The sequence below is a fragment of the Maylandia zebra genome, linkage group LG7, assembly GCF_041146795.1.
Source record: "Maylandia zebra isolate NMK-2024a linkage group LG7, Mzebra_GT3a, whole genome shotgun sequence".
Lineage (NCBI taxonomy): Eukaryota > Metazoa > Chordata > Actinopteri > Cichliformes > Cichlidae > Maylandia > Maylandia zebra.
Genome location: NC_135173.1, coordinates 13,568,496 through 13,585,057, shown reverse-complemented (window position 1 = coordinate 13,585,057; position 16,562 = coordinate 13,568,496). Strand labels below are relative to the sequence as shown.

General features: G+C 41.6%; 1 protein-coding gene across 3 annotated transcripts in view; it reads left to right on the top strand.

Annotated features, from left to right (window-relative positions):
- tln2b (talin 2b) overlaps positions 1–16,562 on the top strand; it is a 96,001-nt gene that overhangs the window by 54,471 nt on the left and 24,968 nt on the right. For all 3 annotated transcript variants that reach the window (XM_004553150.6, XM_076885793.1, XM_023152456.3), the window contains exons 10-27: positions 605–760; positions 1,493–1,594; positions 1,714–1,790; positions 4,069–4,252; positions 4,470–4,583; positions 4,999–5,107; positions 5,711–5,919; positions 6,166–6,264; positions 6,918–7,085; positions 7,437–7,731; positions 10,051–10,217; positions 10,880–11,008; positions 12,548–12,661; positions 12,837–12,950; positions 13,040–13,174; positions 14,976–15,104; positions 15,248–15,350; positions 16,082–16,290. In XM_004553150.6, coding sequence (XP_004553207.1) covers positions 605–760; positions 1,493–1,594; positions 1,714–1,790; positions 4,069–4,252; positions 4,470–4,583; positions 4,999–5,107; positions 5,711–5,919; positions 6,166–6,264; positions 6,918–7,085; positions 7,437–7,731; positions 10,051–10,217; positions 10,880–11,008; positions 12,548–12,661; positions 12,837–12,950; positions 13,040–13,174; positions 14,976–15,104; positions 15,248–15,350; positions 16,082–16,290 — 2,613 coding nt within the window. The remainder of the gene's footprint in view (positions 1–604; positions 761–1,492; positions 1,595–1,713; positions 1,791–4,068; positions 4,253–4,469; positions 4,584–4,998; positions 5,108–5,710; positions 5,920–6,165; positions 6,265–6,917; positions 7,086–7,436; positions 7,732–10,050; positions 10,218–10,879; positions 11,009–12,547; positions 12,662–12,836; positions 12,951–13,039; positions 13,175–14,975; positions 15,105–15,247; positions 15,351–16,081; positions 16,291–16,562) is intronic.

Genomic DNA, 16,562 nt, shown 5'->3' with positions numbered 1-16,562 from the left:
TTAATAAACCTTTGCACAAAGATATCATGATCACTGGGATAATGTTATCTGTCCTTGTGTTTAAGAGCAGTGAGCTTGAAAAGCTCTTCTACTTATTGGCCTTTGTGTGGTTCTCAGGGCTTTTCATTTTGACCCTGTGATAAAAACAACAAAAGGATTGGACACATTAAACATGAGCAGTCTGCACTCCCCGTCTCTGCTCACTGCTAATTTTTGTTTTGTCCTTCCTATTCCCCTTGGAGCGGAGCCAAGTGTAGGCTTGGCGTCTCAAGTGAGCTGTAATAGATTTTCAGTGGGCAGATAGTGGTGGGGCAGTGGAGCTGGTCAGACAGAGAGCTGGTGGAATAGCATGTTGCTGTGCTGACAGTCTGTGGAGACCCTGCTCAATAAAGCAGCAGTTAAACAAGACTGAACTCTGCTGGGTCACTTCGCAGCTGCCCTTCTCCTCCTCCAAGTGGGGCTTCAAGCCACAGACACAGCCATGTGTATTACGGCAGCATCGGGAGAACGGAACAATGATCTTGCATTTGCGCCTTGAATGAATCATCTGTGTAGGTGTTTAAGCACTGACATAAATGTCGTCTGATGTTTTCTTACTTGACAGGAAAAGATGAAGGGTAAAAATAAGCTGGTCCCGCGGCTGTTGGGGATAACCAAAGAGTCAGTGATGCGGGTGGATGAGAAGACGAAGGACGTGGTGCAGGAATGGCCACTGACAACAGTCAAGAGATGGGCAGCCTCCCCTAAGAGTTTCACCTTGGTACTGTGTCCTCAGCTCCACTTAGAGTGTGCTGTTATATACACTTCTAGTCCTATGCATTATTTGTATGCAGAGTGTGATACATACAACTCTTTGCTCTTTCCCCCATTTTTCTTCACTTTCCAATACAAACAGAATCCTAAAAATTGTAGAGACCTCAGACTGCAATATTGAATGGTTTTTGGCATTGCTAGCCGGCTATTTCTTCTGATTTAACAATAGATACCCGGGGGGAGACTGTGTTTGAATGTTTTATTTATCTGAAACCTTTTTCAATTTTCTTTACCAGCTGTTGGCTGTTTTCTTTCTGTACTGGAAAGGGTCTACTCCATTTAAAGATTAATAGATTATGCAAAGTACTCTGAGGTATATTTGCCAACATTGATTTAAACGAAGAATACTCGCCCACGTGTTTCTGTGGAACGCTTTGAAGTGAGCAGTTTTCAGATTCACTACATCTCATTTTTAATCAGCTCTTTGGAGAAATCGGATGCTCCGTGGAAGCATGTCACTTTTTTTTTTCATTAAGAGCAGAAATGAGGAAGGTACTGCCATGTTTATTCAGCCCCAGTAAGGGTTTTTTGTTTGTTTTTTTTAATCTATGCACAGATAGTAAGGGTTTTATCACGAATAGAGTATTTCTGCAGTCTTGGGTAGATGTTACTATAAAATAATTTCAAATGACTAACTTGTCTTGCCCTGAATCTTTGGACTCTTCCTTGCATTACGAAGGATTTTGGAGAGTACCAGGAAAGCTACTACTCTGTCCAGACTACAGAGGGAGAGCAGATATCCCAACTCATTGCTGGTTATATTGACATCATTCTTAAAAAGGCAAGTAGTTGAAAATAAAATAAAAACACATATCTATCTGAATCAATATGAGATACATCCACCTCTTCACATATTCGGCCCACGGTATTCACTGGTGTCTGTTAAACTTCGCTCTGCAGAAGCAGAGTAAGGATCGTTTTGGCCTTGAGGGGGATGAGGAATCCACCATGCTGGAGGAATCAGTTTCCCCTAAGAAGTGAGTAGTATCTAGTGTATAAAAATGCTGACCATTGTGATTCTCTTCACACAGTCTAGTTATTCATGAATTTAAAGCTTACTGTTTAATTGTGCATGTAATTACATTTCTGCCTGCCCAGCAGTGTACTCCCCGAGAGACATGATGTTAGAATTAAACACAAAAAACAGCACTTTATACCTGAGACAATAACATTAATGCTCTTCTCGATACCCCAGAATACAATTTGTTAAATGGGTAGTTGTGTGATTTTTATAAAAGCTGCCTCAGGGTAAAGCTACTAGAATATAATTTTATTTTGGAAAAAAACGTTGCATCATTTGGAGGTCAAGATATCACACCGGTAAAAAAAAAAAGAAAAAAAGAAACAGCTTGCTAGAAGCTGTTTTAGTCAGGTATTTTTTTCCTATTTGGTTTCTGTCTGTCCAGATTTTCCAGTGTAGCTCAGTGACTGATGGAAATCGAGGTAAAGCAGCTGGACTAGGGCTCTGTCACACAGAATCTGGAAATTTGTTATCACTGGAAATCCACATGGCTGTCAGTGAAACCGCTCTGGCAGAATGGGGCATCATATTCCTGCTGCTTGTGGACCAATTGACTCATGTTGTGGTTCTCAGTACAAAAACATAATTGCTGCCTCTCAAAACAAGCCGTAATTAACTGGTGGAGTCAGGAGCATCTGTTGAGTTAGGCATGAAAACACTTTTTTTTGTACAGTATTTCTTCTGACGTTGCCTGCGTACTGTGGGAGCAGTTGTTGGTGCGTGATAATTGTTTTAATTATAATTCTGTCATTTTTGTCATTTCAGTTAGAAACAGTCACATTATCATTTTGAAGAGTTATTTAAAAAGATCCTCCTGAGTAATACAAGGGAAAAGTTTACTCTAAAATGCCTACATATGCAAGTAATTTAGTTTTTAAATTTTGTCTAGACGTACACGTAAATTTATGTGATAGAAGATCAGATTAAAAGCCTGACAGATGAGAAGATAAACATATACGCCCTATGATCTTGGCATGAAACTGGACAAAGACCAAAGGTAAACAAATACAGAGACAAAGGCTGACTATTCAGAGATGAGACAATGAGTGTGTAACACTCTTACAGTACTAACGAACAGGAATATAAATAGCAAAACTCACAAGCAGAAAGAACATCATTAACGTCCTAGGACCTGGCGTCCAAATATGCGGACATCACATTTTGGGTTGTCTGGACCACAATACTACATTTTGCTCTGATATCCACTTACAAGGACATTATACTGCCACTGTTCGAATGAAATTTATAAACGAATGTCCTCATATGTGGATATCAGGCCCTTTACAAAATGGAGTAAAAAGATAATTCTTTGTTTTTACACAATCATCAGGTCCCAATCAGCCCAAATAGCAAAGAGAAATTAAAAATGCATGCCATGAAAGAGTTCGGGTCTTCGGAGGTGAAACTAAGAAGACTAAATGTTAGAACTAGAACCTAAATCATTTCACCAGATCAGAAAATAAAGTGGGCGTTAAGGCGTCTGGGAAAGGATCTCAAAACTGGATTATAGATGGCAGACAGTTGGTGTCGTAAACCACCGCCTCTGTTCAAAGATGGTCGCTCACAGTGGACGTAAATGGCTTCTTTCACTCCTCTTTCAAACCATCTGTCCTCTCTGTCCAAAATGTGAACATTGGCATCCTCGAAAGAGTGACCTTTGTCCTTTAGATGCAGATGAACTGCTGAGTCTTGTCCCGTGGAGGTGGCTCTTCTATGTTGTGCCATGCGCTTGTGAAGTGGCTGTTTCTTCTTTCTTCTTCGTTCAGAAATTTGTTTGAAATGATGATCTTTAAATATGCAGTTGTTTAGAAACGGGTCCAAAAGGCCTTCCCAACTTAGAAATCTACAATTCCTCCTCTTCACAAAAAACACTTCAAAGAAACCATTTGAAGGCCAAAGTTACTATGACATTCATGCCCATGATGAGTGTAAGTAACCTTCTGACCACAACAGCATGTACAAGTATATAATGTGCATAGGGAACAGCTGTGGCTTGGGAAACAGTGTGGGTTGGCCACTAATCATATGGTCGGTGTTTTGATCCAAACCTCAGTGCTCCTAATGTAGGTGAATGGGTGAATGTGGCTTCTAGTATGAAGTACGTTGAGTGGTCAATTAGACTGAAAAATGTTACAAATATGCGGTCTATTTACAATACATAAAGTTAATGTTTTGGTGTGATTAATTATAAAATTCTTCTTACTGCTTTCTATTTCTTTTTATTTTTTAATAAGGTCCACAATTTTGCAGCAGCAGTTCAATCGGGTAGGCCGTGTGGAGCACGGCTCGGTAGCCCTTCCAGGTATAATTCGGTCTGGGTCTATTGGCGGGCCTGACACTTTCAATATGGGTACTATGCCCTCTGCTCAGCAGCAAATCACCACAGGGCAAATGCACAGAGGACACATGCCTCCACTGGTGAGTAAGCGCTGACAAACATGCTGGTCTGTTTTTTCTTTTCTTTTTTGCTTTGATTCAGATAGTAACTGAAACTGTAGCTTCCAACCTGTGGGCCATTTAGGAAAAAATGTGCGACCTAAAGAAATCTGATCAAGAAAGTTTCACAATCTTGCAATCAGACTCCTTTTGTTAGGCCATTTGCAAACACTGTGTCTGTGTTGTTTGTTGCTGTCAGAGTCTAGCCCAGCAGGCCCTGATGGGGACCATCAACAGCAGTATGCAGGCTGTGCAGCAGGCCCAGGCTGACCTGGGACATGTCGATAATCTGCCTCCACTGGGCCATGACTTGGTGAGCCATATTACAACCAGTTACTTCAGTTGTGGAAAATATTTCAGAACAGTTGCACCATGCATAGATGGTGCACTCTACCACATTCCCACAATCCTAGCAATCCCTTGAGTTGTGCTTTTCTAACACTCGAGATTGTGTGCTTTCTGATATTACAGCCTCTGGATTTGCAAAGCAAAGATGGCTTAAAAAGAATCAAGCATTCTAATCACATCAAAGTCCATCAAATATCTCAAATATAATTAGGATGTAGGACTGACTGTAAATGTGGAGGCTGTATTTAATGCTTGAGTGTTTCCAAAGCCATAGGTGTTGTACTAGCCTAGTCCTTTAATCCTGTGAAAGAAAGCTGATATGAGCTGAAAATCACACACTACGATGAATGCCAATAGCTCTCATTTTCCTCCACCAAAAGGCATCCAGGGTTTGGGTTCAGAACAAAGTGGATGAATCCAAACATGAAATCCACTCTCAGGTTGATGCCATCACTGCTGGAACAGCATCTGTGGTCAATCTCACTGCAGGTGAGTGCCTGGGAAAATGCTAAATAACTAAAAAAAGAAAAAACAAGGGATGGCATATGTTATTATTTTCTGGTTTTATTAATTTCTATATATGAGCTTTGGTTTCTGAAGTCTGCACTGGGCATAGTGCAAATGGTGTAAATCAATATGTTTTCCAAGTCGGCGTTACTGAGATGGTATTAAAACTAAAATGTATGTCTCAATTTTGCCTCAAAAATATTTCTATGATTCATAAATCTTGAACTTGTTGTCCTGAAGCTGAGTTTACTGCCAGTGTCTCTTTCAGCGCCTCATGATTTTTGGCGCAATGCCAGTCAGGTTTCAGCCAGCCTCTTGCTTGGTTTTAATCTTACCTTGCCATCTGTTTGGTTGCACGTATGCTAGCTTCTCTGTCTAATACAAAGCGTTTTTGTCAGCGTGCTCATCTTCCATTTCAAATGGGTTCAAGCTACAGCACTGGCACTGATGTGCTTGTTGCAGCATGTGAAACACAAGCTTCTCCGTGGCTTAGCAAAATTAAGGTGGCAACAGCATAACATATTAAGATGCACAGCAGAGATGTAACCCGATTAGCTTGTAATGATGGCTATCCATCCTCTGCAGGTGAGCCGACAGAAACTGACTACACAGCAGTGGGCTGCGCCATCACCACCATCTCCTCCAACCTGACGGAAATGTCTAAGGGTGTTAAGTTGCTTGCGGCATTAATGGACGATGAGGTGGGCAGTGGACACAAGCTCATGGGTGCTGCCAGGATGCTGGCAGGAGCTGTGTCAGATCTGCTCAGATCTGTTGAGCCCGCAGCCGCAGAGGTGAGGCACCTGCTGATTATTGTAGTGATTTGGACCTCATCCTTATCTGTAATCGCAGTAGTCACAAAGGCACACACAGTTTTGAACTGCATTTTTTTTTAATCTGTGTCCCAGCAAAGATGTATTACAGAAGGTTTTACGGGGATGATTTTTTTGATCCTAAATTCTGTTTGGATAATTCATGGGAGCCTCTGTGAGAGCAAGCCAAGCCTGTGTAATGAATGTGATGATGTCATTCCCATACAGCCCAGGCAGACGGTGCTGACGGCAGCAGGAAGCATTGGACAAGCCAGCGGGGACCTGCTCCGTCACATGGGGGAGGGCGAGACTGATGAGAAGTTCCAGGTTGGACGCCACCCCCTCACTGTTTCTATGACACTGCTGGCCAAACAGGAAGGCACACACATTTTCTGAACTCTCTTTAAAAATGTCAATACAAACTTATGTAATCACCTCAGACTTTATTATTAGACCCTCACTTTATGTGGATTTGAAACAAAGTGTCAGAAGGAGAGCTTTTAGTAGTAAAGTGGCAATGCATTGTTCCAGACCTCCACTAACAGCACCGTTTCAGTAGCCTTCTCTAGCTACCTAATTTATTCTCTTACTCTGAAATTCATTTACATGCCATATACACCTTAGTTTAGATGTCCTCTCGCAGCTTTTATACCACTCTCTTTGGTGTTAATGCCTGGAGAAGAGGGCTCATAAATCATCCACGGTCTTGTTCTCATTGACCTTGAGACAGTGTTCTTCTGTTACATTAACATAGTTTGTATTCCATTTGCTATACATAGTAGCACAGATGTGCTGCCTAAAATTCTTAACCATTTATCTCTTTCTGTTATGTGCTACACTTGTTCCACATGCATTAGCTGTGCAGTAATCACTCTATATCGATTGAAAAAATATGAAAACATTTACTTTCCTGATCCCATCAGTCACATGTTTGCAGCTGCGCTGTGTTTCAGTGAAGGACATTGATTAATATGTTGCAGGACACCCTGATGAATCTGGCAAAAGCAGTGGCCAATGCAGCTGCTATGTTAGTCCTGAAGGCCAAGAACGTGGCCCAGGTGGCCGAAGACACCATATTGCAGAACCGGGTGATTGCAGCTGCCACTCAGTGTGCCCTGTCCACCTCACAGCTGGTCGCCTGCACTAAGGTACTGATGTAAAACTTGTTCGTCTCAGCAGCCCAGTAGGTAAAGGACAAACTATTAACCAGAAAATGATCCAAAAAAAATATATATGGGACTTATATGACATATTTAAAAAATATGTAATACTAATGTTTTATCCAATTGAAGCAGGTCATCATTGTATTTGTTGAATTCTTTAAATAGCAACTAAAGAAATGTATTCCGTATATATGTAGCAATATGTTTTATTTTAAAGCCTCACTTGTTGCATTTGGTTAGATGAGGTAAGATTAATTGTAGATGCAGTTTGTGTCTTCAAAATGTCTCTATTTTGTTTCCTTTGACTATTTCTGCCAACATCTGTGTGTGGTGCAGGTGGTGAGCCCAACCATCAGCTCCCCAGTGTGTCAGGAGCAGCTTGTCGAGGCCGGGAAGTTGGTGGACCGTTCCGTGGAAACCTGCGTTAAAGCTTGCCGCTCGGCCAGCGACGACGGTGAGCTGCTGAAGCAAGTTGGGGCAGCAGCTGGTGTGGTGAGCCAGGCTCTCAGCGACCTCCTGCAGCACGTCCGCCACTATGCCAGCTGCGGCGAGCCTATTGGACGTTATGACCAGGCCACGGATACGATTATGAACGTGACCGAAAACATTTTCACTTCCATGGGTGATGCTGGTGAGTGAATACCTGTGTTTATTTGAATTGTTTTAATGTGTTTTGACTTTATCACAGAGGTGCTGAAGGTATATTTGTGTTTATGTGTATGTTAAGTGATCTTAAAAGTCCTCGACGTGTTTTGAAAGCTGACACTGTTCGTAATGGCTTGAACCATGAGGCCGAAGAATTTTCAAACACAGTCGATTCTCAAGGGGTTATGGGAAACATGTCATCCAAAACCACTACAGAGTACTCAATCTGGTCCCAATCAGCATCAGGAAGACTTTGAAATTTAACAGAAAACACATGACCTGGGGATTTTTTGAGAGAACAAATGTTTAAATGCTGAGGCACTGCTACGCTTTTCTCATTTAATCTCTTTGTTGAGTTGATTGTCAACAGAGTGTGTTGGTTGAATCCCAAGAAATTAGCATGTAGGCTGTAATGCATATAAATGTATTTCATAGTCTTCTCTGGGTGAGCTATTTTTGAGCCGGAGGTGGGTGAGTGGGGAAACACAGCTCTTTGTAGCAGGTGTGTGTGGAGATGCAACATATATCAAAAGATTGTTTTATTTGTGGGAACAGGGATGACTCACTAGAAACCTAGCTATGAGAGTAGATGAAGATGGTGTGAACCTGCACGACTACAGAAATTTCTTACTGATGCACTAGGTTTGCCTGTTAGGATGAATTAATATACTGTGCTAATTTGTCGAACACTGAAATACTTACAGCTGTAATAGCTCTGGTCGTGTAAGTTTAAGTAGTATGATTTTTCAAATTTACATAAAAATTGTTTTACCTCTACAGTCTCATATGTAAGATGGTAATGAGAGCCGAACTTACCAGTAACAGTCATCGTCCAATCACATCAATTATGCCTTTAATGAAGATCTGTATGTATTAATGAGGCGCTCTTATAGTCAAAGTGTTAGAAATCCTTTTAGTGGCCTCACAAGCGTTTTGTCTACATTTTCATAGGTGGCAATATTTCCAAAACCTTTTAAAAAAATATGCTGGCTGTCAAGGCTGATACAGATGTACAGTTGAGAATTACGTTATTAGTCTCCGAAATTTAAAGTTTTTGTCAAAATTTCCAGAGTGGCTTTTTATCACAGCAAGAAAGTTTTAATTTAGAAAGCATAAATTAATTCTGTTTGCACACAATAACTGGTGGATCATATCAGAATAAATAAAAATGACCAGGGTGAAATATTAATAACCCACTGAAAAACTGATCTTTTTATTGAGCCATAGCACAAACAACTGCTGTGCAAAGATTTGCTTTAACTCTGTAATGCTCGAAGCTTGTACAATCAAGTTATTTTATGGTGTTTGTGTTAAAGAGTCATCAAGAAATTGTCAAAAATTCAAACAAAGCCACAAAGTACAGATCAGAGGAAGGATGTGGAAGATTTCAAGGACTCTGAAAAGCAAACTAGTGAGAGACGTGTTTCACACCAAGAACAACTCAATTTCTGCACATGAGATACCTTCAAGCCTGACTGAAGAATCCTAAGGACAACCTGGAGAATGATTATGTATACTGGAAGCATCTCTTTTGGTCAGATAAGATTCAATTAGAGCTCTTTGAACACAGAGATGTGTGGAGAAAGAAGGGAGTGGTGTACAATAAAAAAAATATCATCTTCACTGTTGAAACACGGTGGTGGGAGTATTATGCTGTGGGGATGCGTCAGTGCATCTGTAACTGAGAATCTTGTCAAGGTGGAAGGAATCACGAAGAAAGAAAGATATACAAAGATTCTGAAAGAAGGTTTTGACTGGTTTGCTCAAAGCCCTGACTTGAATCTGATTAAAAATCTGTGGGTTGAATTGAAGACCACGGTCCATGCCAGAAGACCATCAGAGACTCAGACATTCGCCAAAGAACAATGGGCTGGGGTTGATTAGGAGATGTGTGTGAGGCTTGTTGAAAACTACAACAAAGGACTGCAGGTTATTGTCCAGCAAAATGATACACAATTGACTATTAGCTTTAGCAGGCTAATGACCCTAACCCTTGACCCTGCCAGCTTTAGTTTTTTGTTTGTTTGTTTTTTGTCATTTTGTTTTAAAGTAATATAAGTATCAAAACTAAAACTAGGCTGTTTGGAAAAAGAGTGTTAAAAATCACTGGCTTTCTAATAAAAATGACATTTTTGTGGAGGTGCTAATAATTCTGTCTTCATTAGCATAGATGTCATCACTGAAAAGACAAAAGAAAAATGTAAATGAACAAAAGCCCAAATCAGCTGAATTTCAGTTGTAACAGTTGTAATAGATCATTTTGATGTTTATACGGGGCACTAACTTGGTGTTTGCGTGTGAACAGGTGAGATGGTCCGTCAGGCCAGAGTTTTAGCCCAAGCTACCTCTGACTTGGTCAATGCCATGAGATCAGATGCAGAGGCAGAAGTTGATGTTGACAACTCCAAAAAATTGCTTGCTGCAGCCAAGCTCTTGGCTGATGCCACAGCTCGGATGGTGGAGGCTGCTAAGGTAGGAAAGCATCAGGCTTAACCTCACAATGCAGTGTGGTTAACATAATACCAGACAAGCTAACTGCTTTCAGTCATTATTACATTACTTTATTGTACCTTATTATATTCTACAAAATTTAACCTAGCTCTTGATGCAGTGCATTTTATTTTGTTGTTGTTACATCTAGAACAGTTTTAAAGGAATTGAACTGAATATCTTCCCTTTGATAGAAAACAAGTGTTGGCATTACTGTATGCACTATCTACTAGCATCATTTCACATCCAAAATAAAAAGGCTGCTGCATCAGTGGCTCTTAATGAGCCCCTGGCACTGCTGAGCAGGATATTATCAGTGTGAAATACGCAGGCATGTGAAACGCTGCTTATGGCTCGTTAGATGTTTTTGATCTGTGACACATTAATCACCACGTCACTGCCATTATCAAAGAGGAAGTGAGGATCTGGCACTGACGGTTTCCTTGGAAACTGTCAAAAAGCAGACAGATCTAAATGACTCTTTCCATCTATTGCACAACTTGCATAACCAGAGTTGTTTAAACTTTTATTGCTGAGATCTGATTGCTGTTGTTAGATTCTGTATGTGCAGTACAGTATGTGTGAGGGAGTGTGTGTCCGCGTGTGCACATGTGTACATGAATGTGTGTTAATGCGTCCCCCAGGGGGCAGCCGCCTACCCGGACAATGAAGACCAGCAACAGAGACTCAGAGAGGCAGCTGAAGGGCTACGTGTCGCCACTAACGCGGCGGCTCAGAACGCAATAAAGAAAAAAATAGTCAACAGGCTGGAGGTGAGTTAAAGGACTCAATGTGTCATCATTTTTTCTGTTGTCTGACCTTGATCAAAACATAAATCTTCTTCTTGTTTCACCTTACTGACAAAGGTGTGACCCAAACATCTCTTTCTGTTATTGTATAATACCTGCAAAAGAAAGATGGTGTAAAAATAAAAGGAGAAAGAAAACACTGAAAAAAAGGATGAAAATAACCATGTAGAAACAACTGCTGGGCAATTTATTATATTTGTATTATTTCTCTTTCCTATAGCACTGTGCTATAAGCCCCATTAGTGCTGTGAATGAGCCACCTAAGTGTAAAGATCTGTATGTAGCCCTTGGTATCAGTTTGCCTCTAATGACTTCCCGCTCTCTGCACAAGAACACACAGTGTAGTGTTCAGTTTTCTAGGCACATAAACTATGCATTACTGAGGGTTCGAATAAGCCTGCTATCAGACATGCAGCATCTCAGTCATCCTTCTTGCATCAGATGTTCACACTAATGATGGTAATAGCATCCTCTATCGAGACAGCATGTAAGCTGGGGAAGACCAGAATGTTGAGCATATCCAAGTGCATGTGACAAATATAACAGATGACACTATGACCCTTAAGACCCCTTAATTTATCCAGTTTTATACAGACAGCATGATGAGCATATCACTTTATGTATTCCACTGACAAGCCACAAGCTGAAGTGGCTGTGTAATAGGTGGGGTTTGTTTGTCTGTTTCTCTGCAAGATTATGCAAAAGCTACCAAGCCGAATTTCATGAAACTTGATTGAGTGGGTTAAGTTCAAAGGAAGAAGCCATTAAATTTTCTTTTGTATACTGATCACATTCTTTAAAATTGCAAAAGAATAACAAGGGCACTTGATCTATCTGTCTGTCTGTCTGTCTTTAGGGTTATGTGAATTTTCTCTATATAACGATACCATGTGTTACGTATATCTTTCCATCAGTATCTCCTCACCCATTTAACAGCTTTGTTTTCAGTCCCGTCATTGCTTCAAACCCTGTCTTGTGTCTATGAATTAATGTAAGCCAGGCTATTTTTAGCTTTAGTTCTGGAAATCTGCCCAAGCGAAGGCAGTACTGATCACTTCATGAAATCATGACCGAGCAGCATAGTTCCATCCATTTCCCTCTTCTTCCAAAACCTTTTGGTTGTGACCCCTTTTAGTCTGATTAGAACTCTTTTGGAGTACATATAATGTAATTACAAGGAGGTATTTCTGTAGTCTATTGATACTAGATAGTGGAAAAGGGGTGGGATTAAATAAGCTTATGCTTCTTCCTGCTCCTTTTTGAACATGGACGTTATTTGGAGTTGTGGTTGCTCGTTTTCCTTTTTGTTTGCTTTGTTCATTTGTCTCTTTTAATTCTATTTTTTTTTTTATACTTTTTCAACATGTTCAAAATAAAGATTCAATCAATCAATCAATCAATCAAACATGACAGCATAATACTGCGCAGAGCAAAAGTGAACATTCCTCTTAGCCAAGCAGCACTCTCTTACTTACATTTTCTCCATTTGTGTCTTCTGAACAGATCGCTGCTAAGCAGGCAGCGGCTGCTGCTACACAGACCATCGCAGCTGCCCAAAACGCAGCTGCATCCAACAAAAATACAGCCTCACACCAACAGCTAGTTCACAGCTGCAAGGTATGATCCTGTAATCTTTGTGATGTGCTCTTTTGTACTAATGTTATAGCCTGTATTTACATATAATACATGTTGTCACAGGGAGTGTCTTGTTTGGGAGCCTTGTTAGCACCTTTCTCAGTAAGTCATGATGGTGTGGCATATGAAGCAAACATTATGTGGTGTTTAATTTCAGATGGTAGCAGATAGTATTCCCCAGTTGGTGCAGGGAATGAGGAGCAGCCAAGCCCAGCCTGAGGAGCTGGGCCCCCAACTCGCCCTCATCATGGCCAGCCAGAGCTTCTTACAGGTTTGTATTTCACCTTGACACAGTGAGTGACTGTAACCCTCTATCAAAGGAATCTCATTTCTTGGTGTGTTTCTATTACTGTCTCTCAGCCTGGGAGTAAGATGGTGGCGTCTGCAAAGTCAGCAGTTCCAACAGTGGCCGAACAAGCTGCTGCTATGCAACTGGGCCAGTGTGCCAAGAATTTAGCTACCTGCCTGGCGGAGCTCCGGACTGCCACGCAGAAGGTATCCGTGAGCATGATTCTTTTCACTGATGCAGGCCATCAGTGAAAAGATTCACTGTCCAATGAGAGTCTAATTCTGTGATCTCACATCACACATTTACAGTGGGGCAAAAAAGTATTTAGTCAGCCACCGATTGTGCAAGTTCCCCCACCTAAAATGATGACAGAGGTCAGTAATTCGCACCAGAGGTACACTTCAACTGTGAGAGACAGAATGTGAAAAAAAAATCCATGAATCCACATGGTAGGATTTGTAAAGAATTTATTCGTAAATCAGGGTGGAAAATAAGTATTTGGTCAATAACAAAAATACAACTCAATACTTTGTAACATAACCTTTGTTGGCAATAACAGAGGTCAAACGTTTACTATAGGTCTTTACCAGGTTTGCACACACAGTAGCTGGTATTTTGGCCCATTCCTCCATGCAGATCTTCTCGAGAGCAGTGATGCTTTGGGGCTGTCGCCGAGCAACACGGACTTTCAACTCCCGCCACAGATTTTCTATGGGGTTGAGGTCTGGAGACTGGCTAGGCCACTCCAGGACTTTCAAATGCTTCTTACGGAGCCACTCCTTTGTTGCCCGGGCGGTGTGTTTTGGATCATTGTCATGTTGGAAGACCCAGCCTCGTTTCATCTTCAAATGGAAGGAGGTTTTGGCTCCTTCCATCAGTATCTCACGATACATGGCCCCATTCATTCTGTCCTTAACACGGATCAGTCGTCCTGTCCCCTTGGCAGAAAAACAGCCCCATAGCATGATGTTTCCACCCCCATGCTTCACAGTAGGTATGGTGTTCTTGGGATGCAACTCAGTATTCTTCGTCCTCCAAACACGACGAGTTGAGTTTATACCAAAAAGTTCTACTTTGGCTTCATCTGACCACATGACATTCTCCCAATCCTCTGCTGTATCATCCATGTGCTCTCTGGCAAACTTCAGACGGGCCTGGACATGCACTGGCTTCAGCAGCGGAACACGTCTGGCACTGCGGGATTTGATTCCCTGCCGTTGTAGTGTGTTACTGATGGTGACCTTTGTTACTTTGGTCCCAGCTCTCTGCAGGTCATTCACCAGGTCCCCCCGTGTGGTTCTGGGATCTTTGCTCACCGTTCTCATGATCATTTTGACCCCACGGGATGAGATCTTGCGTGGAGCCCCAGATCGAGGGAGATTATCAGTGGTCTTGTGTGTCTTCCATTTTCTGATGATTGCTCCCACAGTTGATTTTTTCACACCAAGCTGCTTGCCTATTGTAGATTCACTCTTCCCAGTCTGGTGCAGGTCTACAATACTTTTCCTGGTGTCCTTCGAAAGCTCTTTGGTCTTGGCCATGGCGGAGTTTGGAGTGTGACTGTTTGAGGCTGTGGACAGGTGTCTTTTATACAGATGATGAGTTCAAACAGGTGCCATTCATACAGGTAACGAGTGGGGGACAGAAAAGCTTCTTACAGAAGACGTTACAGGTCTGTGAGAGCCAGAGATTTTCCTTGTTTGAGGTGACCAAATACTTATTTTCCACCCTAATTTACGAATAAATTCTTTACAAATCCTACCATGTGAATTCATGGATTTTTTTTTTTCACATTCTGTCTCTCACAGTTGAAGTGTACCTCTGGTGCAAATTACTGACCTCTGTCATCATTTTAAGTGGGGGAACTTGCACAATCGGTGGCTGACTAAATACTTTTTTGCCCCACTGTACATGCAGGATTGCATCTTGTCTGCTGCGTATGGCTTGTGTTTAAGTAACAGCTATGTCTGTGGGGGTTTTTTTTACTTTTTTTTTTTTTTTTTTAAGGCACATGAAGCTTGTGGCCCTCTGGAGATTGACTTAGCCCTCAAAACTGTACAGACACTCAAGAGTGAACTTCAGGATGCCAAGATGTCTGTCATTGATGGCCAACTCAAACCACTTCCTGGAGAAACGGTCAGTAAATAGAAACAATTACAGTTTCTCATCTAGCCCATCTCATTAGGCTAGAGATAGCTGCTGTGTAGAGATACCAAAATGCTAAAGAAATCTTAGCCATGAGTCAAATGAGTTATTTATGTGTTCTGTCGCTTATACAGCTGGAAAAATGCGCTCAGGATTTGGGAAGTACGTCTAAGACTGTGGGTTCTTCCATGGCCCAGTTGCTGACATGCGCTGCGCAAGGCAATGAACATTACACAGGTAGTGTATTTTATACACGAGTGGGGCTGAGAAGTTTGAGCAGCCATTTAGATACATATGGAATACTGCCTGTGACTTTTATTTAAAAGGAATTCTCAAAATTGTGCCGAGTGTCAGTCTTGAGGATAAACCAAGCTAAAGATGTTATTTTATTTGTGCTGTCATTACCGCCTTGAACCGAACCCCGGGAATCCAACATGGCTTCACTGCTTTGCCGTCAGTTTTGGCTCAAACGGGGATCTCAGTGGAATTGAGATGAAGACGGATAAAGAATAACATTTATAACAATGAGTGCTCCGAGGCAGTACTTCATGCTGTGGCCCAGGGTGCTGCTCTCTACTCATTAATCTTTTTTTTTTCACTGGATTTAACATTCCATCAGCAAATGGCTCCACTCTGCTGGTTAATGCAATTTTATGCAATTTGCAGCTTTTTCTTTTTTTTCCCCAGTTCTATGTGTAATAAGCTGAGGGGACCTCCAGTGTGAGGCTTTATTTATCATATTAAGTGATTTATTTAAACAATGAAGTTATTTGAGTATAATGATTTTTTTTTTCTTTTTTTCACAGTGTGGTGCTGCGAAATCCTGCTTGTTGACTTGCACAATGTCATTACAGTTTTAGTAAAGACAAGAAATACACATAGCTCTCAGTTAGTACTGCTTAAACAGGGCTGCTGAAATGCGACACTGGAATTAATGTATTTGCTAAATCGTCACTCATTTTTCACAGGTGTTGCTGCTAGGGAAACAGCACAGGCTCTGAGGACATTAGCTCAAGCCGCTCGAGGTGTGGCAGCCAGCACCAAGGAGCCTCAGGCTGCAGCTGCCATGCTCGACTCAGCCCAGTGTGTGATGGAGGGCTCAGCCATGCTCATCCATGAAGCACATCAGGCCCTGGTTCATCCTGGTGATGCTGAGAGTCAGCAGAGACTGGCACAGGTAGCTTATTAGCAGATAGATAGATAGATCTGATAGATCTGATAGACTGATTGATTGAGGAGCACTGATGGCCCCTGTCTCCCTCATCTACTGATTTGTAAAGATTTTCCCATTAGAGTCGTCCCCTCTACTAAGTGTTGCTCTTTTTTTCCTGTCTGCTATGCATTTCTCGGCTGGTTTCCCTCTCTCAGGAGAGGTTTTGCTGGAGTAAAATTGTTCATTCTCCTGCAGCCCTTCAGGGGATAAACATATTGTTTGGCATATATCTGTGA